We start from the raw sequence: 24,747 nt of genomic DNA, 5'->3' as shown, positions 1-24,747 counted from the left end.
GGCAAGCTTCGTGTTCACTCGATAAATAGCCTTGTGAGCCTTGCTCGCCCGAGATCAAGCGGAGGGAAGCGGCCAATCTCATCCGGCCTCCGTTCCAAGCGGAATAGCTTGCACCTTTCTTGGTATATGGATGTTTGCCTGAGGATGTCAAGGTTGCCGGTTGACCAGTCTACATTATCGAGGCTCAAGAGATTTCTCTCTAGCGAATTCCAACTGGCTGGATCTTGTTTTCTTGCCTCATTAATCTCATGGGTGCCGACGGCATATTGCACATCGTGCAGGTACATCCCATCCTCGAGATTACCTGTATCATGTTTGGCCTCACTAGACGTCAAGCGTTACAATGAGCTGCATTGAATCTCCATCGGCGGTGGTGACTCGGTTGCTTTTTTGTATGATATTTTTACGGTATCCAGTGATAGATTGCATGTCGAGTTCAGATCCACCTATAAATACGACAGACAATCGTAATTGGTTGGAGATTGCAAGGCTGGGGGGAGGTGGGTAAATGCTGTGCTGCATTACGGATTTTACAGGTTCGCGATCACAAAGATGTCTCCCTTAGGTTAAATCAGAGGTCGTGACTGGCAAAGACAAGAAAAATTAGATAAATGGAGGGAGCGCCTGCATGTGAAATTTTGATCCACGGGCAGCGTGGAATCACTAAAGGCTTTTTCAGATGCACGCGCAAGTGAATTTTGGGTCAAACCTTATCCAGTCCCATCGGCCATCTATCCGCGTTACATCCTAGCGAATGAACCATAACACCCATTACCAACGGTTCCACGCGTGTCAGCAGTTGACGCTCGTTTAGACGCTACCACGGGCACGCGAGCTCATCATCCGGAAAGATCGGTGGGTAAATCATCAAATCGCACATCGTCCGCGCTGTTCGACTCTCGTAGAGCGCCAGAGTAAAAAAGTGGGGGTCACAATGAATCCCCACCACGCCGGGGAGTCTCCGCTGTCTTGGACACAAAATGGACAGCCAGCGTCTGAATCTTACGCGGACACGCAGGGAAGACGCGCGTGGGAAGTCCTCCTGGAGTTCGGTGGACGGACAGCGAAATCCATCTGGTCGCACGATGTCCGTTTCGGACGCGGACTGTTGTACGCCCGATGCGATGCAATCAAGAGGAAACCAGATGGAGCCCTCCGTCGCCGAGTCTACATATATGTCTCGAGTCGTCCAAGTTAACCTTGCTTCCTGCCAATGCTGTGACATCCTTCAACCGTGAGACTCACTAAGACTTGGGTGGTTGCAGTGATTGATAGCGATCAGAAACACTCATCAAGGTTGACTTCCATTGGGCTTCAACCCAGTACCTCGTGCACCATGTCAAACTCATTCGATGTGGACCACGTCCTCGCCAATATTAGCGAGTCGGATAAGATCGCTCTGCTGTCTGGTGAGTCTGCGTATCATAAGACAAGATCTGCCGGGCTTCAGACTTCGTGAAGATCCATTGACTCACGCGAACCAGGCGCCGACTTTTGGCACACGCACGCCATTCCTGACTTCGGTGTCGCTTCAATCCGCGTCACCGACGGGCCCAACGGAATTCGAGGCACCAAGTTCTTCGCGGGGGTTCCGGCGGCATGTCTACCCTGCGGAACAGCTCTGGGTGCTACCTGGGACCAGGATCTCCTCTATCAAGCCGGAGCCTTGTTGGGCGACGAGTGCATTGCAAAGGGGGCACATTGTTGGCTGGGCCCAACGATCAACATGCAGCGTGCCCCGGTGGGCGGTCGCGGATTTGAATCCTTCGCAGAAGATCCTCATCTCTGCGGCACTATGGCAAAATCTATCATTCGTGGATGTCAGAGTAAAGGGATCGCTTCGACCGTGAAACATTTTGTGTGTAATGATCAAGAGCACGAACGGCGGGCAGTTGATGTGCTTGCCACCCAGCGAGCTCTGCGCGAGATTTATTTGCGACCATTTCAGATTGTGGCCAGAGATGCAAAGCCTGCGGCCATCATGACTTCCTACAACAAGATCAATGGGAAGCATGTAGTGGAGGACAAACGCATGATCAGCTTGATTCGGGAGGAATGGCAATGGGATCCGCTGGTGATGAGCGACTGGTACGGAACATACACCACGATAGATTCCATGAATGCCGGGCTGGACCTTGAGATGCCTGGCCCTTCCAGGTACCGAGGGCGGTACATTGAATCAGCCGTACAGGCTCGTCTCATCAAACAATCGACTATCGATGCGCGGGCGCGCAAAGTGCTCGAGTTTGTGAAACATGCCAGCCAAGTCCAAGTATCCGAAGTCGAACGGGGTCGCGATCTCCCAGAGGATCGGAGATTGAATCGCGAACTTTGTGCGAGCAGCATCGTCCTTCTCAAGAATGAAGGCATCCTGCCTCTTCCACAGGGGATCAAGAAGATTGCTTTGCTCGGATCTCACATGAAAACTCCTGCAATTTCAGGGGGAGGCAGCGCCTCTCTCAAGCCATACTACGCTGTCTCACTCTACGACGCCTGCGTTGAAGCGCTCCCTCATGCGCAGGTACTTTTTGAGCCAGGTGCATATGCTCACAATATGCTGCCCGTGATCGACCGCCTACTGGAAAATGCTGAGATTGACTTTTATAACGAACCAGTTGGCCAAGAGCGACGTCTTATCAGCACGGAGCCCGTCTCCAGCACGGCCTTTCAGTTCATGGATTACAATGCCCCAGGCCTTAACCGTGGGCTCTTCTGGGCAACCTTGATTGGTGAGTTCACGCCCGATGCATCTGGAGTGTGGGAATTCGGGTTGAGCGTCTTTGGAACGGCGAATTTATACATTGACGATGAGCTGGTCATCGATAACACGACAAGCCAAACGCGTGGGACGGCGTTCTTCGGCAAGGGTACCGTTGAGGAACGTGGCTGGAAGGAATTGGTGGCGAACAGCACGTACAACGTTAGAATTGAGTTCGGCTCCGCCAACACGACCACCATGAAGACGGTCGGGATGGTGAACTTTGGCGGTGGTGCCTGTCACCTGGGGGCCTGTCTTCGAATGGACCCGGAGAGTATGGTCGAAAGAGCCGTACAGGCCGCCATTGACGCCGACTACGCTATAATCTGCACCGGGCTCAACCAGGACTGGGAGTCGGAAGGGTTCGATCGTCCTCACATGGATCTTCCGCCCGGAGTGGACCAGCTAATTGCCAGAGTCCTCGATGTCGCTGCGGACAAGACCGTCATCGTCAATCAATCTGGTACCCCGGTGACCATGCCATGGGCAAGCCGGGCTCGTTCCATTGTACAGGCTTGGTATGGGGGCAACGAGACTGGACATGGGATCGCTGATGTCCTCTTCGGAGCGATGAATCCTTGCGCCAAACTGCCCTTGTCGTGGCCTGCGGACGTGCGACACAATCCGGCGTATCTGAATCATGCAAGCGTGGGCGGCCGCGTGCTGTACGGGGAGGATGTTTATGCAGGGTATCGCTTTTACGAGAAGACCGGCCGAGAGGTTCTGTTTCCATTTGGGTAAGCCTCTAGTTTCCCGATATTTGTTCACTATACCCTGCTGGGATTGCTTCTTACATCACGGCCTTACCATGGTGACAGTCACGGCCTGTCCTATACAACTTTCCAGGTTTCAGATCAGGTCTCCATTAACCCAACAACCTTCACCATGGACTTCCCCCCAGTCGCGACCGTGCATATTCAAAACACTGGCCCTAGAGCTGGAGCCCAGATTCTCCAGCTTTACATTTCTTCCCCCGAGTCTCCTACTCCACGCCCGGTCAAGGAGCTGCATGGATTCGAGAAAGTGTTCCTTCAGCCAGGCGAGGGAAAAATGGTGGCAATACGGCTGGATCGTTACGCGACGAGCTTCTGGGACGAGATCGAGGAGATGTGGAAAAGCGAAGCGGGCCGGTACGAGGTTCTGGTCGGGTTCTCCAGTCGGGAGGTGGTCGCGCGAGGCGAATTCCACGTGGAACGTACCACGTATTGGCGGGGACTCTGAGCAGAAGGCTCCGGACGGTGATCGATCGGTCAGTCGATCGCAGGCCCAACAGAGAAAAGAATGAAGGCTGAAGGGCCACGTTGGGTTGCGCGATCACCGTTGGCGGCTAAAGTGGGAGTCCTCGGGACTCGTGATTGGAGGGGATGGACGTTTTCCGGTTCACGCATCGACCAAGTGGCCGTCACTCACAAGTCGCTAGTCGTCGCCGTGACGGTTAGGGTCCTTTTTGTTTCTGCGCATGCCTCTGCTTGTGCGGAGGGGAGATTTTCTCCTCGATTGCCAGTCATCTTGCACACATAGAGGGTAAACACGGTCGCATATCATGGAGACACCACCGGCGGTTCGCCAACGCAAACACACGCGAGTGTTAACCGCGTGCCACGCTTGCCGGCTTAGCAAGACCCGATGCGACTCGGCCAGGCCAGAGTGTGCCAAATGCATCCAGCGGGGAGTAGCCTGCGAATATCCTGATAAGGATGCCATTTCAGTGTTAGTTTCAAACCAAAAATGCCCGTGTCACTTCGTCCACATCCCTAAACCCCCCAATCAATCAATCGGGCATCTCATAACCAGCGATATCATCTTCAGATTAGAGGCATGGGGCGCCCGAATCCTGGACGCGGTCGAGCGTCAAGAACGGCTTCTGTCGGAGAACTTGACGGCCAGTAAGGCGCAAACTTTCCCTGTGCAGCAGGCCTCACCGTCGTCGGTAGAAGATGTAGATCCCGAGTCCATCTCGCGCAACGATGCGCCCAAAACGCCGATTACTGGGTCCGACATGATTCTCAGTTGGCCCATTTTCCCAAAGGATAAGCCTGTGTCCACATTTCCCATCTCCGCTCACTCAGAAAAGCCCGATCGCTTTCAAACGAGTACGACCCAGGCCTCTTCTTTTTTCCACGCATTGTGTCTGGCAACTCAAGACTGATAGGCGTCCAGATCTACCAAGCTTCGATCCCCAGAGGGTCCTTGAATTACGGAACATCTTTATGACGAAGGTGTGGACCAAGAATCCGATCATAGATGCGGAACAACTAGATTTCTACATCGCTCGGGTGCTCGAAAATGGGATCGACTGGTCGGCATCCTCGTGTCTCTTGTTACTGGTCTTCGCTCTTGCAGCTATCTGGGGCAATTATCCCGACGACGAGACCCGCGAAATATCCTACAGTGAGCCTTCTTTTGGCCGACCAGTCACATATCTGACAATGTCAATACCTGAAGAGCGACTGAAAGAGTCCCTGGCCTTTCTTTCAATGGCGCGACAACGTCTGTACACGGCCTATCTGGACGACTCTTTACTGGGTGTGCAGTGTCTTTGCTTGTTCGGGTGAGCACTTATCCCTCGAGTGTACTGCAATATGCGCAAACTCTTTGACACTCCTTCAGCATCTGGTACCAGTACAATATTGAGCCAATTCCAGGTTGGAAGATGTTTCGAGCAGCATCCACACTTTGGCAGACCTATCGACTCAAGTATCAGGAGGCGAGGACAAGTCGGAGTGCGCAGGAAGAGAGTGAGTGCTGCAATAAAGTTTGCGTATATGGGACAGCCTTTGACGAAGCGCCTAGGTTTGGAGCAAAGACTGTATTGGACGTGTCTGAAGTCAGAATGGTAAGTCCCCTTTCAAACACACACATGCAACTTGCATCACTCCGGAGCATTTCTTAGCTCGCAACTGACACGCAATAGTGAGGTCCGCTATGAACTGACGGACCTACCACCCTGCGAGCTCAGCCTGGCAGATTTCCCCTATGACCTTCCAAGTTTCCCCATGAGACAGTCTCCAAGCAACGGTCACGGGTGGACAACATCAAGCTTGCCATCTACCGATTTTGAAGCGACCTCCTCGTACTATTTTCTCTCGGAAATCTTCCTGCGCCGGCTTCTCAATCGGATACGGAACGCAGTCTGTGTCCTCTCTCCCGAAATTGACGGGGCGACTGTCCAAGTTCTCGTCAAGACATTGACGCAGCTGGAAGGTCAACTGCAGCAATGGGTCGACTGCCTTCCAACGTCACTTCGATTCGACATGCCCCTGGAGTCACCTCCACGACCTCACGAGGAGGAACTCATGAAGCTTGCTCGCGAGCGATACGTGGAGGTTCGTGAATTACTTTGCCGCGTGTATCTATACCTGTGTATTCATGTGCCCTTGGATCGGGATATGGCCATTCTGTATGGGGCTAAAGCCAGCGAGTCGCTCCGGCTCTCCGTTTATCGCATCCGGCACGAAGTACCTTTTTTCCGGCATCCGGGGTCGTGGGGAGCGTGTCGAGTCCGTTTCAATCACGCACTATGTCTCATCGCAGGATTCCGTGCAAAGCTGATGCGGTGTCCTTCGGCTGAGTATGTGAACATCCCCCCAGATTGGGCAGACTGTGTGCGGGCAGTCATAACACGATTGAAGATTTGGGGAGACGAGGGTGGGGGAATCAAGGAATTAAGCGAGCTATTGGAGTGGCTCATGACAATACATAGCTTCCTAGGCTTATAGTGTCCCCCCACGCTTCTGGTCTTCATGCCAGTCACTGCGTGCTTGAAGGCACAGCAGCCAAGGCGATCTAAGACTTTGTCTCTCTTTCACCCCCGCCTTTGGCATTTTCTCAATCCCTGGCATACTTCTAGGAGACCGTGGACCGTCCTATCATAGCGGAAGGGGCGCATAGCGATCAGGTGCTCTGAAATTTAGAGTAAGACTATCGGGGAGACTCCGCGCTGGTCTTGATGAGCGACTAGCCTCCTTCAGGCATAGATGGTTTTCCAGTCTCGCGTGAGACTCTTGGCATCTCTGGGACACGAGCGTTGTGTGCAACAGACTTGGTTACTGGAAAGTTTGAGGGCGATGGATCATGCGCGCCACCGATTCCCTTCCAGGCCTAGCGGTCTTTCCTCCGCCAAGCCCTGTTCTTCAGATACCCCGTGGGGTGATGAAGAGTATAATCCTGCTGCCGGGGACTCTACGCGCAGATACATCCCCAAAAAATACCCAGAAATGAGAATCAGTGTCGCAATAGGCTCGAGAGGTTGTGCTATGACAGCTTGGCGTTCAGATCACGATCCAGCTGACGTGGGGTGGCCGAACAGACGGGAAGACCATGTTTGACGCGGAATGAAGATGAATGATTGACCTCGTTGACGTGAGGCGAGATATAAGGCGGCAGTATGCACCCGCCCTCGATTGATGTAGGACCCACCGTCGAGAACACCCATCAGTTCAGGAAATTCTTTGATCGTCAACTCACCGCTCACAGCATGGTCTTGGTTAGCAAACACCGAGAAGAGAATGTGGCAGAACCTGCGCTGGAGATCCTCCTGGCGGAGGACCGTACACCATGGTTCAAGAAGCCTCATTTGCGGCGTCTCTACATGATCTTGTTTGCGGCGTGTATGGGTATCGAAATCACGTCAGGGTTTGATTCCCAGATTATCAACACTGTGCAGATTGTCTACACTTGGAACAAATGTAGGTCATTTGCATCACCCATGGTTGGTGCCCCGGATCAAACTAAAAGACTGTTCAGATTTTGGTCACCAAACAGGAAAGATTGTCAGTGGACGTCCCGAGTACGTGATTGAAGCAAATCTCAAGGGGTTTCTCGGCGCAGCCTACTCCTTGGGGGCGATTCTCTCACTCCCTTTTGTGCCCTCCTTGAATCAACGTGTCGGTCGACGATGGACAATCATGTTTGGCTCATGCGTGAGCCTGGTCGGCGCTCTCATCCAAGGATTCGCCAACGGAGGTAGGTTGTATTTCTTCTTTCGCCTTCCACGAAGAGATGTGACAGGACTGATGAAATATTAGTGGCTATGTACATCGTGGCTCGCATGTTGCTAGGATTTGGAATCCCATTCTGTATCGTTGCGGGCTCTTCCTTGTTAGGAGAGCTGGGCTACCCTAAAGAACGAGCCGTCCTCACGTCACTATTCAATTCTTCATATTATATCGGTCAAATTATCGCGGCAGCTGTTGGTCTTGGGACGGTGACAATTCCAAATGACTGGGCGTGGCGGATTCCTTCCTTGCTACAGATAGCACCTGCCATGGTTCAGATTCTGACCGTGATGTAAGATGCCCCATCCATGATCTAGATACTTTGTGACTGACATATTGCTCCCCCCATCTAGGCTATTACCAGAGAGCCCCAGATACTTAATCAGCAAAGATCGTCGAGATGAGGCTCTTGAAATCCTCACAACGTACCATGCCGAGGGCGACCGCAACTCGGTGATTGTTAAGGCAGAAATGTCGCAGATTGAACAAGCCATTCAACTAGAACTTGAAGAGTCCAAACAGTCTTGGCTGGACATGTTCCGCACTTCTGGCATGCGTCGCCGGCTCTTCATCTCCGCATTTCTCGGACTGTTTACCCAGTGGTCTGGGAATACCCTTACCTCGTAAGTGATCCGATGACGAGACGTCTGCTTTATTTGCCCCGTTGACTGAACTCATTAACCAGGTATTACCTGAGTGACCTGTTGAATATGGTAGGAATCACTGATGGAACGATCAAATCTAAGATTAACATCGGCATTGCATGCTGGGGACTCATTTGTGCGACGACACTCGCTTTGCTGGCGCCGGGTTTCAAACGACGACCAACATATTTGACTTGTGCCAGTTGTCTTTTGTGTGTCTACATTGCATGGACCATTTCTATGGAACGCGCCATGAACACAAAGTCTCACGCGGCCGCCGTCCTTACAATTTTTTTCATTTTCGCCTACTCACCTGCCTACAATCTTGGCTACAATGCTCTGACTTACAGTATGTGTACTATCAAACTGCTTGTTTTTTTCCCCTTTGCCGTACTGATGAGAAGACAAAGCCTACCTTATCGAACTCTTCCCCTACGTTGGCCGCTCACGCGGTCTCTCTTGGTTCCAATTCTACGGCCGTGGCGCAAGCTTCTTTGCGACTTACGTGAACCCTGTCGGGCTCTCCCGAATCGGTTGGAAATGGCTCCTTGTTTATTGCTGCTGGCTTGTATTTGAGCTGGCTTTCATCTATCTTTTCTTCCCCGAAACATCAGGCCGGACACTGGAGGAATTGTCGTTCTGTAAGTGCAGCCCCTTTCACTTTTCCTTGTCGAGAGTCAAGAATGATTGGTCTAACCCACACAGTGTTCGAGGACAAAAGTAAGGCAGACAAGGTTGCCGCTGCAGTTCACAAGCAGATTGAGCAGGAAGTGGATGGTAAAGAAGCCACTGCCTATGTGGAAGTACGAGATGCAAAGAACGTCGCTTAAGCCCTGGGGCTTCCCGAAAGGAAAGAATTTGAATTGTGCTGAGATACTTGACCATAACCGCACCTGGCAGACTGTTCCCCACGCCCGGTGTTTCGGAAACCATGCCCTTCTCTCACCTTCCGTGATTATGTCTTGACATCACCGCCATTTCCATGGTCATACCCGGCCCGAATGAGCAAACAATGACATTTCTTCTGGCTGAACCGCTTGTAACATCTTCTTTCGCCAATTCATCAATAACGCCCAGCACTGTAACAGAACTGATATTTCCTCTGGTACGGTAGACCTCATGGCTCTTTCGCAAATGGTGCTGGGAAAGACCCAGTTCTTGCTCCGCCAGGACCAATACACCATAGCCGCCTGGATGCAGGGCCCAATCATAGTTTGACGGCACGAAATTGTTGCCATCTCGGCAAAGTGATGGAGTCGATCTGATCAGCTCCTCGAAGCCCTGAGAAATTGATGCGCGAATAAAGCTTGGGACGTCTTTCGAGATCACAGCATGGTACCCTATCCTAAGAATCAGCGCAGGCTCACCCATAGTAGCCTGTAATTACACGAATCGATCTTACCACGAGCATGAACGTTATATTCCAAGCATTGTTCAGACCCCTTGATGACAGTTGATCGAGCGTTCAGAATGTTCCAAACGCTCTCTTTCTCGGAAACTGTGACACCGATCGAATTACTTAGCACCAAAGCGCCGGCCCCATCCCCAAACAGGGTGACTCCGACGTTGACACGATGATCCCTTTCAATATCAGCTAGCTCCGTGCGACAATAAATTGATGTGAGCTCGCATGCAACAACGAGAGCTCTTCCTGCTTTAGCCTGAAATGCCGCTCCAAGAAGAAGTTCGTTTGCCGTTCGTAGCGCTGCAACACCACCGGCACAACCGATTCCATGGAGCAGTATGCGGTGGACGTTCCTGCCGAGCCCGAGTTTTTGACTAAGGTGAAAGTCAAGCCCAGGATTTGCGGTATTGGTGCAGGTGACTACGACAAGATGAGTGATATCTTGCATCGAGCCTCCCCAGTTGTCCAGGGCCTTCTTGGCGGCCGTTTCCGCCATGGGCGCGCCGTATAATTTGAACAGCACATCACACTCAGCGATCGTTGGTACTTCCGGTCTTCCCCAGTAAGGGTGATCGTCCGGGATGGCGAAGTGACGCGTTTTTATCATGGATTTGTCATTGATCTCCAAGATTTTGTTGAATCTGACGTTCTGCGTCAGCCCCTATTTTTAACCAAGCTGGTTTTTCATTTTTCTCTGTCTTTTCTTTCTTTTTCGCTGTCGCTGGAAGCTCTTACATGCTGTCCAATTCGTGCACTTTGCTGATGATATCTTTTAGATCTGCAGCACTTTTTCTATTTGGTGGATAATATGCTCCTGTGCCGACAATAGCCACAGTTTTATCAGATATTGACCAGTTGGCATGCTGCTCTGTGCAGACGCAAATTGGACTTTTCAAAGACCATATTGAACCAGCTTCCTGGAAAGACATGAGCGCCAGAAGTAGATTGTGTAGTCGAGAGCGGATTGCATGCACACAGCGCAAGGCTGGGGATAAAAGTCGCTGCACGATGGCGATCACTATTGACGTAAGTGACATTTAGTCGTAGGAAGATGGAAAGCGTACTCAAGTCGTGCCTTGGAAGAAGCAGGATGCTGAGTCTATGAATCGGCAGTCGTATCTGAGGGTGATGGAAAATCGGAAGGATCAGGCTGTTTTGCGAAATTTCCCATGAACATCAATAGCATCTATCTGCACAAGGTCAAAGACCTCTTGTGTATGAAGGTGGCGCCGCTGTTATAATCGTTGGATGCTGTCTACACCGATCAAAATCCTGAAATTCTCATTCTGAGACGCATAACATCAGGATCACTGCGGTGGAAGGTTGTTCAAACTAGTGGGCACCGGTTGACGCGAGTTTTCTGCTAAATGTCACCCTAAGCGAAAACATCTGATGCTTTTGCCGAGTTCCCATGCGGCCTGCGCCTTCGATGACGCTTTGACCCGTGCAAATGGTCCCGAGGTTAGCAGTGGGCATGGACTGACCCATATCCAATCGCGAGTTTGAGGAACATGTCAAAGAGTTGTGAATTCGCTGACCCGTACAGAATGACCGCCACTCCCGTAGTATGGGGTCGCACATAGTCTCAATACCATGCAGTGCGCAAGTCCTGCGATCCTACTATTGTCGTCTTGTGATGCGAGGTGCAGGACTGCAGATTGGAGTATAGGACAGCCTCGACCGCAAGCAGGCGGGGCAACCAATGAAGTGGTGCTCTCTTCCCGGCTGGAATAATGCAGTCTAACTTCCATCGTGCATACGACTCGTGGTTATGTTCTCCAGTCATCTGCGAGGGTTGCGTCGAGACCAGCAAAGCCATTGGCGGGCCTGTCAGCCACACCCTCTTGGCTCCACGAAATCATCAGCCGCGGGAGTGGATACTGCAGTGTGAACCTGCCGATCGGTAAGCGACTTCCACCCACACATTATTAGTTTTTTTTTTCTAGTTTAAACACGGCAGACAATCTTGAGGCTTGGTACTGAGACGCTCATGCGGCAACAGCAAGCCAGACTCTTGTGTCTCGGAACTCTCTCTCTGGTCTTGTGTACTCGATTTTCGGACAGCAGTAAGATACTCACGCACTGCTCCAGTCTTCATTCTGGCACGAGGATGTAGATATGAAGCTTATGGATGCGGAAAAGAAGTTGATTATGCGAATTTTGCCATAAAACACCGTGGTATAGGTAAACGGTCAAAGAAAGTAAAGGAGATAGACAGACGCCCGCGCCTGGTCTACTCAATCACAGACATCACAAATAGTAAAGCGAACGCGATCAGAGCAACAAGAATCCACAAAAACACTCCCAGAACCATCGCAACACGCTTGTAGTACCGCAAGTAGCTAGCTTCATTGCCGTGAGGGAAAGGGTTTGGCCTCTGTCTCCCAAGGAACCCACAGAGAGGATCCCATCCATCCTGGCACTTGAAGACGAGCAACCTTTCCTGCGGAACGATCCTTTTCACCCATGCACTGTGGGCATGATAGAGCTCCTCTGACGGCTCGGGATTGACTCCAAATCGCTTTCCTGAAATCTCCATCCATCCACGGTAGAGATCGTTAGCTGCCACTACGCCGGGAACCCAGTACCCGACCCAGCGCCAGCAGTCAGATCGCAGGTCAATCCCGAAACCACGCCACGAACGCAGCCATACAGCAGCCGACGTGCGTTCGGTCAGAATGACTTTAGCATCAGGGTACATTTCGAGTAGATCAGGTAGGCAGGCACTTCCGGGTACTTCCAAGGTAACCTCACAGCCCTGCAAAAGCCTGGCGAGCTTGCGACGGCGGAGAGCCGTGTCCGTGGTCTTCATGATATCGGCACTCTGCCGAAGATTTTCGAACTGACAGAGTGGCTCGGCGAGGTGAAAGCATGGACCATAGCCTAATTCCTCGAGTGCCTTTTTCATGCTGATTGTCCCCGTACGAGGTAGTCCAGCCTAGAGACGTCAGTGGTTAGGCCAGTGATGCCGGGGAGGGGGCTTGTCCATGTCCGGGAGACCAGGAGCATACATACCACGATAACTTTGATAGTCCCATCTTGGTGCTCATGCAACGGAGTCTGCAGGTACAGATCGGCTTTGGGATCGGGGCTGGTGATACTGATGCCGGACCGAAGGACGAGCCCCAGCGTATGGATTCCAAGCTTGCAGTACAGCCAGGAGTTGGCTTTGTGAATATCCATTTGGAGCCTTGGAGTTTCCATTGCCGGTGGCACCTCGTAACAGGTTGAGGATGATTCTTGTCAACTGAAAGCTGAAAATGATCGACTAGGTGGTTGGGCGCTGAGTGAGCTTAAGTAGGCTTCGTATGGACGGTGGCAGTCCCCAAGACACGAAAGCATGAGTGGAAAGACACGGCCCCCATTCCTTGAAGTCCAACCCAAACGCGACCAACAACGAAAGTGAGTGAGGTTTTCCGCATTTTGGCGCGGATATACGGACCACTCGTGAGGATGAGTTCCTCCATGGGTGCAAATCGGTGAATCCAACACCAGACATGGCTTGGGGCCGGTGGCAACCCTTCTGGCGTTTGCCAAATGATATTGATACTTCAGAGGAGACAGATTACTCATACCGTTTCAGCTGTGCGTATCTCAACTGTAAATCTTTATTTGGCCCCATTCATGAAATTCAAAAATAAGCCTGGGGTCAGGATAAGCAATAGGACGAATGCGATTTCGATGCCAAGCCATCCGGTGGGTCTATCTACTCGTTGGATGGCGGTTTCAGATTCAACCAAATCGCCATGATCTCCAATGCCTATGTAGCTAAATGCTATGTAAACGGCCCGTGGCGTTGTTTCATAATTCATTTTTTCTTCAACTAAATTTTGAGGGGGATTCGGCTTTTACGAGACTATTTCTTTCATGCAGGGGCAAGCGAGTGGCGATTCTATGTGAGACGAGTCTGCCGTGGCCTCACATGCTCCAACCTCTTATGGATATTGGTATCTGACTTCTAAGAAAAAAGCTTGCGTGTACCTGGGTGAATGGCCCGGTACATACCGATTTGGTCATGGTGAAGCATTTCAGGGTACATTGATGGGGCCATCCGGGCCATTTCCTGCCTCGGCTCTGATAATACCGAAATAGTCAGACCAGATCAAGTTCTCTCTCCGATAGACCTAACATGTAGACGATATAGTAATCGGAGTTCTTTTTCGGGGTTGAATCAATATTTGTGGCAATCTGCAAAGATCTGGGCTTAACGATGGCTCATTTTTAGAAGAAGTCATTGATGGCAATAGTCTCATGACCTGCCACACCACTCTTGACAGCAAGCAAAAGGCGTCAGTCGAAAATTTAGTATTCGGTTGATAGTATGCGTATGCCCTCATTTTCCAGAAGGGAAGAATAAGGATCAGTCGAGGCATGCGGAGAATCGAGTTTGCAACGAGGCCTGACTCGGCATCCCCGAATGGGCCGCAAGAAGTCTCGCCATGCTCTTTATGAGCACCTGAACGCAGATTGAAAGAGAGGGGAAAAAAGAAAAACTGGAAAGCAATTTATACTGACAAAAAGACTGTGATTTCACTGGCAAAATGTGTCTCAAATCTCTTCATCTTTGAGAGAATGAGGATTTCCAGCCGTCAAAACCACTACTTTTCTCGCAGTCAAAGCAACCGCCGCCGAAGACAAAGTAGCGATATACTCCATCACAATAACCATAAGAAAATGAAGCCAGAGAGATGTTTCGCTTTTTGACATTGGATTCAACACCGAGTCCGCACCTGAGAATACTGATCCAACCGAATAAGCCAGTCGTGAACTTATGAACGGCACACAAAGCAGAGCACACACGACGGCTGCACGCTCGGTTCGATAAAACTTCACCCGAACCTTGAGCATAGTGACGACCGAGAGAACAATCACTCCGACGAAGATGGCAATGAAGATAACACTGCCGGCACGCATCAATCGAAGATCTTGCTCGTGTTTATTCTGGTTGGTGTAGAGGTCTCGCCCGCCATAAGCAGTCATCACTGTAGCAGCAATGACAATTAATTGTAGCGGAAGAAAGGCCCAGAATGGCAAGCCTTTGTATACGGGCGCATTTCTGCCATACTTATTAGAAACTTCGTAGAAGAAGATGAGGATATTGACTTACGCTCGGATCAAGAGTCCTATTAAGAGGCATAAGACTGGTGCCAGGCCAATTGCATCCAAAAGAGTTGCTGTAGCTTGAAGGCTTGAATCTTCGCGTCTTGTGGCTGCCAAACCAACTCCTGCTGCGGCAATTCTTACACCGCACAAGATGAAAAGTGGAAGCACAATTGGACGCCATGTATAGGGGTGCTTGGTTCCATGCAGAAGAAGAATAAATATGATGGCTGGGACGATTGGAGCATAGAATGTAAGCTCGATCAAGTAAATGGCTCCTCGTAAATCAAACATCTTGAGTTGAAAGCCCTGAAGTAGCTTAGCAGATGACTTAGGAACAATGAGATTTCAGGAAGGCAGATTTCAGCTAACATTGCGACGACGGGAGAGTTGTTTGAGAAATATCACAAAGATATCGTCTAATAGCTCGCCACTGAGCTTCCAGCATACCCGCTCGTTGATCTTTCTTTTGCTTGAATGGACAATCTTTCTTGCCTCCGTGAATAGCCCCAATCTCATCAACGTCGCAAAGACGATAGGAACAACTTTTTCGTATCAGTTCACCCCCAAAAGGCTATGGCCCCCACGCGCCACCCTCCAGTGTCAATGTGAAACAACGCCCCTCGGGCTATGTGAGAACAATCTTCACAAATTCCATGCGTGTGCCAGAATTGGAATTACGTACCATCATAGACTTCATGGAGATCAGGTACAATACATAGTTCACGGGAAGGGGCTGAGGACGATCTCTGCTCGAACAGGAATTTGAAGTGAGCCGGGAAGAAGGTAATTCACCTCGGATGAATGAGCATCGACCAAGTTCATGCTAAGCAATGGGCCACCAACTATACTTGTGTCTTGCGGGGCAGGGGCTGGTTTCAGAATTCTTTGCACCAGGCCAATGAAAAGGCAGGGTTTGAAACTTGGCCCCAATAGGCCACATGGGGCTGAAACCGATCCGTGGCCGTATGTGGCGAATCCGCCACTTATTGATTGCATTGCACTTAACCTCTTGAGAATTGGAAGTTTGATGGAAAAGGTATATAAATATAATGTTTGGAGAGAAGGAATGGTTCATCCACAAGTTAGATGATCTGATTTTCACAGTATGTTTGAAGTTGAATATCTTGCATACCTCGCCATCTCTTCTCCGCTCCAATTTTGCATTCACTCTACCAGCGACGACACCACCAAAGTCGAACGCAAGTATGCTCGCTCTGGTAGTTCTGGCCAGTCTCGTGAGCTACTTTCTCGCGAGACTGTATCATCAACGCGCCATGTTCAAAAACCTTCCTGGACCACCGCATCACGCTATTTGGGGTCATTTTTTAATCATGCGAGAGATCGCAAGTAGTTTACCCCATGATGCCACTCCACAGCTCTTCGCCCATTTGATGCGGGAGAAGTATGGCCTTGGAGACTTCTTTTACCTTGATCTATGGCCGCTCGCTCCACCCCAGCTGGTTATTGCCCATCCTTCACTGGCCACACAGATCGTCCACAAGATGAACCTTCCCAAAGAAAGTGCCATCATGCAAAAGTGGACAGGCCCGATACTGGGCGAGAAGTCTATGGTTTCCGCCAACGGACATGACTGGTTTCTTGCGCGGAAGTCCTTCACCCCGGGCTTTCAACCACGGAAATTACTCAACCACGTTCCGAATATCGTGGATGAAGCGCAAGCATTTGCCAATGTGCTGCGAGAGCACGCCCAAAAGAGTGACATTTTCCGGATGGAGGATTTGAGCGCAAGAATGATCTTCAATATCTCAACCTGGGTGATCTTGTGAGTTAGGTCCTGCTGTTTGGATGTGCAACTGGAACTCTTAATTAACACAACGCAGAGGAATCAAATGCAATGCGCAAAGAGATGACGACGAATTTCTCGAATTGTTTCGAAAACAGGCCGCCTTAGCACCTCAAGACTTCTGGTCTCGATATTTGTACGACATCAACCCTCGCCGATACTATCGGAAATGGAGCAACGGTCGCGCTCTTGACCGGTATGTCGGTCGTCTCGTCGACCAACGAGAGGCCAACAGCCCACGTGGTATCATTGGTGAGAAGGCTGGACAATTCGCCATCGATGATGCGATTATCTGTAGTCGCACTATCAACAAGTCTATTAAGACCCCTACGCCTGCCATAGACAGGGATACTCGTGAAATGCTCATCGCGTCAGTCAAGACACTTATTTTCGCCGGTCACGATACCTCAGCCAGTACACTTTGTGTAAGTTCACTTCGGCTCTAGTATAACGCAAAGGATGTCACTAACTGTCGTCACTGGTCAGTACACGTATGCCGCGTTGAGCAAAGACCCCCAAGTGCTCCTCAAGCTACAGGAGGAGCACAATTCTGTATTCGGCGGAAATCCTTCCAACGCTGGGGATTGTCTTCGGCGTGACCCCAACTTGGTAAACAATCTGCCTTACACTCTTGCCGTCATTAAAGAGGCTCTCCGGCTTTGGCCCCCAACGGGCGTCAGCCTACGGCACGGCGAACCGGAGCATGTTCTCCACGCAGATGGCAAAGAATGGCCCACGTATCCGTTTGCTGTTCTCGTTAATAACTGTGCAACCATGCGCCGAGAGGATCTATTCAAGGAAGCTGAGCGATTCTATCCGGAACGTCATCTGGTCTCCGACCCATCGGATCCATACTTTGTGCCTCGCGATGCGTGGAGGCCATTTGAGAAGGGACCCCGCGCGTGCCTTGGCCAGACGTTGGCGCTTATCCAACTGAAAATTGCCCTGGTCATGACTGTGCGAACTTTTGCATTTGACATTGTTTACGAGAATGGGACGTTCATGTACCAGGTATTGGATGTGACGGCTAAACCCTCGCAGGGGTTGCCGACCAGAGTCTGGTTGATCTGATTGAGCATGCGCTCCGGTGAATTTTTTTCCAGTGGATATTTAGATATTTTGATTATTAGCTTGATACCTAGTCACTTTGCAATGTACCTCCTTTTTGCTTCATTTACAAGCCGTTTTACTCTTTTGAATTATTTTGGACACCGCTTTCAAGATACGGACGACACGAGCCGCGATGCTTAGCCAAGCGTACTGACGAACACTGACATTCCGTTGATTTGACTTGAACCAGAAACTGGCCAGGTATATAGTTTCAGATTGCCCTCAGCGCAATTTCTAGAGATATCGCATCTGAGACCAGATTGTCAGTTGTGTTCGGAGTTCATTCATTGCGGCGCGAAGCGCCGCTTATCCAGAGACGCAGACTACTAGGTAAAGGTAGGTAAGTCGCTTGGCAAAATCAACTTCCCGTTGATTGGCAAGTGGACGCGCGAGAATGTTGCGATATAATTGGTTCAAAAGGGGGGATGAAATGACGTACTGCGACCCCGAGACGCACCCGGGCAGCATGACCTGCGGGCTCGAGTTTGCCCACGCATCGCCGTGGGGGTACATATATCCGTCAACGGTGTCCCCCGAAAACAAATCAAAGCAGATCCCTACCTACCTGGTAGGTATTGCTCGGTGCCAACACCTAGTAACCGGTAGTAAGATACTGGATTTGATGATGAATTGGGTTCCTTATTTAGACTGCACTGACACTAATGTCGCAAATAAGTCATCACTACTTTATCGCCCGCACGACCTGGCAACCAATCTATTCGTACATATCTGTCTATTCCAGAGTGCTCCCCAAAAGTCTGACATCACCGCCCCTCACCGACTAGAATTCTGCCATTTTTTCAAATTCCAAGGGCAACGACTTGCTCAACTTGATTGATATAGATATTGGTGCTAATTTCGGTGATAAAATTCTGATGGAAACTGAAATTCCCTCCTGAACTTGATGTCGAATTTTGATGAATTTGAGGTTGATATTGATGTTGAGCCTACCTGGATATGGAAAGGACATGATCTAGGTAGACGGTATAGAGGGCGGTTAAGGGGGGTGGTGCTAAACTTTTGGGGAGGCATTGGAGTTTGCAGCGAAAAAGAAGTCCAGCATAAGCGGTCGGTCATAAACAAGGTATTCGCCGACTCGGCAGACAGGTGTCGATCTACGATGGTTGATCTAAGGAACACCGCAAATGTCGTGAACGTATCTGTTGACCTGCAATTTGAAACTTTGGAGGGCCGAATAGAGAAAGAGAGAAAGGGCGGTTAAAAAAAAACTTCTATACGCTAGAACAACAAACATATGCTCGATGATGAAGTCAAGGGAGTCTGAGGGACTACCAAATCCGATGATCGGAAAATGAACAGGGCAGTAGATTTGAGGCGGACGATAAATAGGGAGCCATACGAAGATTCAGGGATCACTAGATCCAAGGCTGAGCACGTCGTTTTGGAGAGAGAGAGGAATTATCCTCCTGTGACAGACGGGCCAGTTGCGGTGCTCTGATTGTCTGGAACCCAGACAGAATGAATGCCAATGTAGCGATCACTTCAGGCAAGAAGCTTAGGACGACACGGATGGCCAGTGACCCTGTTACGGGGTTCAAGGAGGGTTTCTGCGTGCATAATGCAACTAGCGTATAGATGACTCTGAGGCCGATGAAGGAAAGGGCAAAAACAACGGCAGCCAACAACTTGCGAAAAACAATTAGTGATGGGGGGGGGGACACCGAACAACGAGGAGACTTAGACTCACCACAGTCCCGGCGGCTGCGAGTTGAGAATTCCGCCCGCGCGGCGCGTAGAATGACAGCCCAGTCCAGCCAACAAGGGCAACCCACGCGACAGTCAAGATGGAGATTCCTGCCTTGACCATCTTATCGGCCTTGTCAATCGGTTCCTGGTGTGCCTGAAGCTTTGCAGAACCGGCGGCCGTAAGCGCCACGCCTGCAACAACGAGCATGTGGTAGGCGAGTGCCGACACCCATTCCATTTTTTTGTCAAGGTGTTGAATTCGGAATTCTCGACTAGCAGAAGTCAGAAAATGAAAAGTAAAAAAAAACAATGAGTTCTGTGGCCATCGGTTGCAAACTTACCCCTCGTGTAAAAGACCGGCTGTGGCGAGGAGAAGAGGAGAAAGACCGACGCTGGATATGATATTGGCGGCGGCACCAGCATCATGGATTGCGAGGGCTCCACCGATAATACGCAGCGTACAGAACAGAAATAAGAAGAGCCAGCCTAGGAGGCCGAAGCGACCGTGTCGGATGAGAAGATATAAGACAGGGATTATAAACACCGAGTAGATGGCGCAGGTAGCGATAGAAAGGGAGTTGGTCATCTTGAAGGGAGAAAGCACAACAACGCTGCGTTTTGTACACAATCTAGGAGGAAAAAAACAGAAGTATCAGGCGTGAGCCCAGTCGGGAAGGCGAGGCGATAAATAAGACGGAGGGGAGTTGGGGGCCTGGCATGCGTGGTCTCCTGAACGGGGTAACCGACATGATGATCTCGCCGGGCGCTGCGCCACGTCGACGGCAGCGGTCCGTGATCGACGGGTGATGGGGCCAATCAGGGTTTCAGATTGGTGTTGGTTGAATGAACACAAGCACTGGACTGAGGCTCTCGGCGCTCCACCAGGCAGAAGCTTTGCTGTTAGCGTGTAGCTTGGTGAACTCCATGCCTTGGAAAGCTACCAGAGTGCCCCTCCAGCCTCACCGCACCAGCAGACTGCAAGCTGAGTCAAATAGTACGACGTGTGCGGCGGAAAGGGTTGGAGTCTGCATGGTCTCTAAATTTAGCGATGATCGGCTCAGCCCCCACACCATCATCACATCGCGGGGCTATGAAAGATGCTTTGTTCCATAGACGCGAACACGATGCAAATACTTGTACAGTTGGGCCCAAGGCCAAAGTATATTGTGCTTACAAGGTACAAACAAGCAATTCCGGAAACGTCAAATATAAAGGAGGCGTTAACAGCTTACAACTAGTTTTGAGCCAAATCTCAGCAATGAAGAGGTGCGACATTGCGATAACGGCCACGGTATCATCTCATAGGAATTATTACATAGTTGTGAGAATACTTATTTCAGGGCGAGGTAAGAGCAGCATATCAAAAGAGGAGAAGAATTACCACGGCACTATTATACGAAGTATATTTTTTATCAGAGCTCTCGGCTCAAAGCGAGACTCAGAGCAGTAGACAAGAAATCGGGAAATGGTCTATTTCTCTTGTGCCATACTCTTTTGGAGGCTATTTAATGCCTCTTCCATCAGTTTCAAGATTCGCTGATCGTTGCAAGCCGCTCGTCCTTCTTTTAATGCATCTTCCCACAGTCCCCATCGCTCTCTTGTGAAGCCAGTCCAGCCTCTTTTATGATATCTTTTCCCAGGACCAGCTCCTGCGACTTTTGGATATGTGCGAGCATTAAGAACGTTGATCCACAATCTCTCTCCGGCGTAGATCAGCCATTGGCAAGCCGCCTCCATTGCTGCCGTGTCTTGCAATGTTGCAGGAGGAGATTCGCTCTCAAGTGCCATAGACAACGACCAGATAGCCCGGAGTGATTTGTCCAACGGTGAGTACCGGGCTTCTTGCCCCAGGGCAGGGTAGTCAATCCATGCAGCTTGAGTAAGTTGGGCGAGGAATGCGTTCAATTTCACCCAGCGATCTCGTTTTTCTGCGTCGAGTGTTGGTTCACACGGGTCTGTGGCAATCAGTATTTTCTAATTCATCCTGATTTCAGTTTTTGACTGAGCCTACCTTTGTAAGCACCACCAAACTCGGACCAGGTCTCTAGCTCTGTATAGCCAAACGATGGCATATCTCTCCAAAGTATATCTCCTTGAACTTTCAGAGGCTCATTTGAGGCTGGGTCCAGCGCAACTTGTTCTTGTAGATGAATAGTAAATTCAACAAGTCTGGCACGATCGGGTATTTCTAGACGCTGCGCAAGCTCCATGACTGCAAGAGAGACGTTGTAATCCGTGAGGCCGATATCGCTGCGCTGGGTTGCCCCAGAAGCTGATGGTAACGTACTCATAGTCCTGTCGACGATTTTTTGGACTGCATCTTGGATCTTGATCTCACCCTTGACGACTGTTTGAAGCAGTTTGAACTCACTCATGCTCTCAATTTGACGAATGAAGTTCTTATTTGACATGGCTGGAGTGGATGAGCAGAATGTTTGAAGCAGAAGAGAAAAGAAAGGGGCGAGAAGAAAGTGTTGTAAGGAATTAGGAACTAAGTTCCTGTCATGGTCCGGGCGGGGAGTAAAATTGCACGGGTTTGTAATAGGCAAGCTATTTTTGTGTTACTATGAGCACAAAGTTAATATCAAGTCTTGACTAGGATGACGAAGCGTAGTGAACATCAATTCCTACTTTAGTAAGTACGAAGTAGGTATCCCCGATTATATCTTAAAAGTGTCGGTGCCCCACACTAGTTTCATCTGCAGGGGGCCGTGCGATCGCACGAGAATGGAATGGTACAGCAGCACCGGTTGAGAAGTGGACAGTGAGAACTGATCAAATACCAGATCTTGTGTTTCTTGCCCTCGGCCTGTCTGGTGCCGGAAGGGAAATGGGGGCGAGGGGGAAAGTCGCAGCCCGGTGGGTCTCAACCTCGGCCTCGTGGAGTGGGGTGGCGGGGGACAGCCCCCACGTTTACCTCTCTCGGCCCCCAGCCCCCAGCCCCTACAGCCCCCACATTCTCCCCCGCGGCGGCTTCGGCTCGCTCCCGTCGGACTGACGTGACAATCGTCTTGGCAATATCCACCCGTATTGATACCGGGACAGCTCGTCTGGGGCTGTTTCAGATATCTCAGACTGTGATCGAGGATAGCTAAGCACTGGGAGTGAGTGCTACGCATTTCGACGTGCGATTTGATCTTCAGGGGCGGTGTTGGATCTGACATCCAACGTTGCGCTGCCAGTAAGAAAAGGGCTTTGGGCGAGATGTCGTGAATGTTCAGGTCTAGCGTTGGCTCCACCGAGCAGGTCAACATGATTGTGATCGCTAGTCTGGAAAAATTGGAATTTGAGGTGCGGAGAGCTTCGACGTCTAAACTAGAGGGAGTGCAAGTTCATCGTATCCAGACTCTCCTGGGTCGGGTCCGTCGAATATATAAAGAGACAAGATTCCCATCCTCAGGTCTCCTTCATCAGCCATCAATCGCAGCATTCATTCCACGAGCTTTCCACACAAGGAACAACCTCAGATACCCAGGAACAAATCCAGCAAAAGCCATTTGATCTCATTTCAATTCAATTATTCTCAAGACTCCCTACCTACCTTTGATCATGTTGTTCAACGCCAAATCCATTGTCCTCTATGGACTCATCGCATTGAGTTCAGCTTCCCCACTGGCAGAATTCAGCAAGCGAGCCAAGATCAGTGACTACAAGTGTCCCGATGGCGAGGAAATCTCGGAGAGCGATATTCGAAAAGCGTTCCACGAGTGCCGCCGACACGACGACGGTTCCATCGGCAAGTACCCAGCGTACTTTGGCAACCAAAACAACGGGGAAAAAGTTCTCGCCAATGTTCCTGATGGCACTGATTTGCGAGAGTTCCCCATTATCAAGGATGGAGTATACACTAGCGGTGAGTCTTCTAGAAGCTTTTGTTACAGAAATTCAAAACAACTGACCGATCTAGGATCACCTGGCAAGTATCGAGTGGTCACGGACTACAAGGATAATAAGGGCGATTTCCGTGGGGTGATCCAGCATACCGGCGCAACCGTCGGAGGCGCCTACACGGCCTGCGAGAAGATCTGATGATGTGATATATGTTTTTGGCAGCATCGCTTTGTTCAACTGATTTTCCTGTTTCGATTTTTAACTTGTTCGAACTTTGTTAAGCAATAAATGGTCAAGCTATGTGAAGGTTGAGGTATGCAAGTTTGGAATCGATTGGATTTCAAGAAGCGAATTATCCTTTCAGTTTCGTAGGTATTGTAGTGGGGGATTCGGTTGCATGTACTTAAAGGCGGATATTCAGTAGTAGGAGATGCCTGAGAGCCTTACCGCCGAGGAAGGTTATCTAGGACCTAGCTTGCGGGATCCGGCATCATCATCATACTTGAACAACAGTTTGGACGGAGGATTCAGGACAGTCTTTACAGTCAGATTCCTTACACTTGAAATGTCACACTCTTTTTGATTCCTGCCTTTGGTACCTGACATCGGATCTCACGATTACTTTGGAGGATTCCAGGACTTGCGTGCTTGTGGGTTTGGTTTGGTTCCTCTATGACTCGACCTGTCTGGTGAGATCAGACTGCCGTGAGCATTCCCCTCTTCAGTATCTATTCGGTATTTCAAAGCGTGAGCTCTCTGATTGATCGCAACGAGGCTGGCTTTATGACCTCCACACCAATGAGTCAAATTTCTTCCTCAGCCGAGGTAGATATCCAGCTGTTGGCCTTGTCAGCTTATTTTTCCAACCGGTGGAAAAAAAGATGAATCATCTATTCTTGCCTTTTTGGCGTCCCGTTTTGTCGGAGTAGTCATGACTCCTATCATTCAAAAGATCTGGTTGTAACGATAGCATTGATGAATGAATAATGTTGCCTTCTTCATGGGGCAGAGTTTGCGCCGAGCTGGGGATCTTGAAGCGTAGCTAGCGGTCGTAGTCTTCGTAATATCAATCGTTCGAATAGTCAGATCCGTAATTGATGCCAGTGTACACTACCACCGAGCCTTCGAATTGCAAGCTTTGTCGTTAGCCCTTCAAAAATTCAATGACTTATAAGGATTGTTTCAAGACCCTGGTCGCAACACGCCTGACGTTGCGGAGCTTCAAGGAACCTTTCAACACCCATGGAATGGACATCTACTTAGGGGTTAGGGGTTTAGGGGTTAGGGGTTAGGGGTTAGGGTTAGGGTTAGGGGTTAGGGGTTAGGGGTTAGAGGGGTAGGGTTAGGGTTAGGGGTTAGGGTTAGGGTTAGGGTTAGGGGTTAGGGGT

At 50.2% G+C, this 24,747-nt stretch overlaps 9 protein-coding genes across 9 annotated transcripts; 4 read left to right on the top strand and 5 right to left on the bottom strand.

Annotated features, from left to right (window-relative positions):
* Positions 1–1,336: 1,336 nt before the first annotated feature.
* Positions 1,337–6,477, top strand: POX_g08536 (putative beta-glucosidase H; the record flags this gene model as incomplete). The annotated part of the gene is made up of 8 exons (XM_050117307.1): positions 1,337–1,409; positions 1,485–3,495; positions 3,577–3,960; positions 4,568–4,851; positions 4,919–5,309; positions 5,369–5,496; positions 5,552–5,594; positions 5,673–6,477. The coding sequence occupies 8 exons, from the start codon at positions 1,337–1,339 to the stop codon at positions 6,475–6,477; spliced, it is 4,119 nt and encodes a 1,372-aa protein (XP_049965451.1).
* Positions 6,478–7,145: 668 nt separating this feature from the next.
* On the top strand, positions 7,146–9,229 carry POX_g08535 (uncharacterized protein; the record flags this gene model as incomplete). The annotated part of the gene is made up of 7 exons (XM_050117306.1): positions 7,146–7,446; positions 7,505–7,723; positions 7,786–8,047; positions 8,109–8,378; positions 8,441–8,748; positions 8,810–9,040; positions 9,105–9,229. The coding sequence occupies 7 exons, from the start codon at positions 7,146–7,148 to the stop codon at positions 9,227–9,229; spliced, it is 1,716 nt and encodes a 571-aa protein (XP_049965450.1).
* Positions 9,230–9,341: 112 nt separating this feature from the next.
* On the bottom strand, positions 9,342–10,733 carry POX_g08534 (uncharacterized protein; the record flags this gene model as incomplete). The annotated part of the gene is made up of 3 exons (XM_050117305.1): positions 9,342–9,739; positions 9,802–10,445; positions 10,540–10,733. 3 exons carry the CDS (start codon positions 10,731–10,733, stop codon positions 9,342–9,344), a joined length of 1,236 nt encoding a protein of 411 aa, XP_049965449.1.
* A 1,304-nt stretch (positions 10,734–12,037) lies between these two features.
* POX_g08533 (uncharacterized protein) lies at positions 12,038–13,008 on the bottom strand (the record flags this gene model as incomplete). Its single annotated transcript, XM_050117304.1, has 2 exons — positions 12,038–12,742; positions 12,820–13,008. 2 exons carry the CDS (start codon positions 13,006–13,008, stop codon positions 12,038–12,040), a joined length of 894 nt encoding a protein of 297 aa, XP_049965448.1.
* Positions 13,009–14,352: 1,344 nt separating this feature from the next.
* Positions 14,353–15,198, bottom strand: POX_g08532 (uncharacterized protein; the record flags this gene model as incomplete). The annotated part of the gene is made up of 2 exons (XM_050117303.1): positions 14,353–14,860; positions 14,912–15,198. The coding sequence occupies 2 exons, from the start codon at positions 15,196–15,198 to the stop codon at positions 14,353–14,355; spliced, it is 795 nt and encodes a 264-aa protein (XP_049965447.1).
* Positions 15,199–16,112: 914 nt separating this feature from the next.
* POX_g08531 (uncharacterized protein) lies at positions 16,113–17,782 on the top strand (the record flags this gene model as incomplete). Its single annotated transcript, XM_050117302.1, has 3 exons — positions 16,113–16,690; positions 16,749–17,136; positions 17,198–17,782. The coding sequence occupies 3 exons, from the start codon at positions 16,113–16,115 to the stop codon at positions 17,780–17,782; spliced, it is 1,551 nt and encodes a 516-aa protein (XP_049965446.1).
* A 1,415-nt stretch (positions 17,783–19,197) lies between these two features.
* POX_g08530 (uncharacterized protein) lies at positions 19,198–20,114 on the bottom strand (the record flags this gene model as incomplete). Its single annotated transcript, XM_050117301.1, has 3 exons — positions 19,198–19,467; positions 19,530–19,800; positions 19,870–20,114. The coding sequence occupies 3 exons, from the start codon at positions 20,112–20,114 to the stop codon at positions 19,198–19,200; spliced, it is 786 nt and encodes a 261-aa protein (XP_049965445.1).
* An 884-nt stretch (positions 20,115–20,998) lies between these two features.
* On the bottom strand, positions 20,999–21,939 carry POX_g08529 (uncharacterized protein; the record flags this gene model as incomplete). Its single annotated transcript, XM_050117300.1, has 2 exons — positions 20,999–21,483; positions 21,540–21,939. The coding sequence occupies 2 exons, from the start codon at positions 21,937–21,939 to the stop codon at positions 20,999–21,001; spliced, it is 885 nt and encodes a 294-aa protein (XP_049965444.1).
* Positions 21,940–23,077: 1,138 nt separating this feature from the next.
* Positions 23,078–23,557, top strand: POX_g08528 (uncharacterized protein; the record flags this gene model as incomplete). The annotated part of the gene is made up of 2 exons (XM_050117299.1): positions 23,078–23,381; positions 23,436–23,557. The coding sequence occupies 2 exons, from the start codon at positions 23,078–23,080 to the stop codon at positions 23,555–23,557; spliced, it is 426 nt and encodes a 141-aa protein (XP_049965443.1).
* Positions 23,558–24,747: the final 1,190 nt, after the last annotated feature.

Source organism: Penicillium oxalicum, chromosome VII (assembly GCF_001723175.1).
Source record: "Penicillium oxalicum strain HP7-1 chromosome VII, whole genome shotgun sequence".
In the NCBI taxonomy this organism is placed as follows: domain Eukaryota; kingdom Fungi; phylum Ascomycota; class Eurotiomycetes; order Eurotiales; family Aspergillaceae; genus Penicillium; species Penicillium oxalicum.
This window is presented reverse-complemented; position numbering and strand designations above follow the sequence as displayed.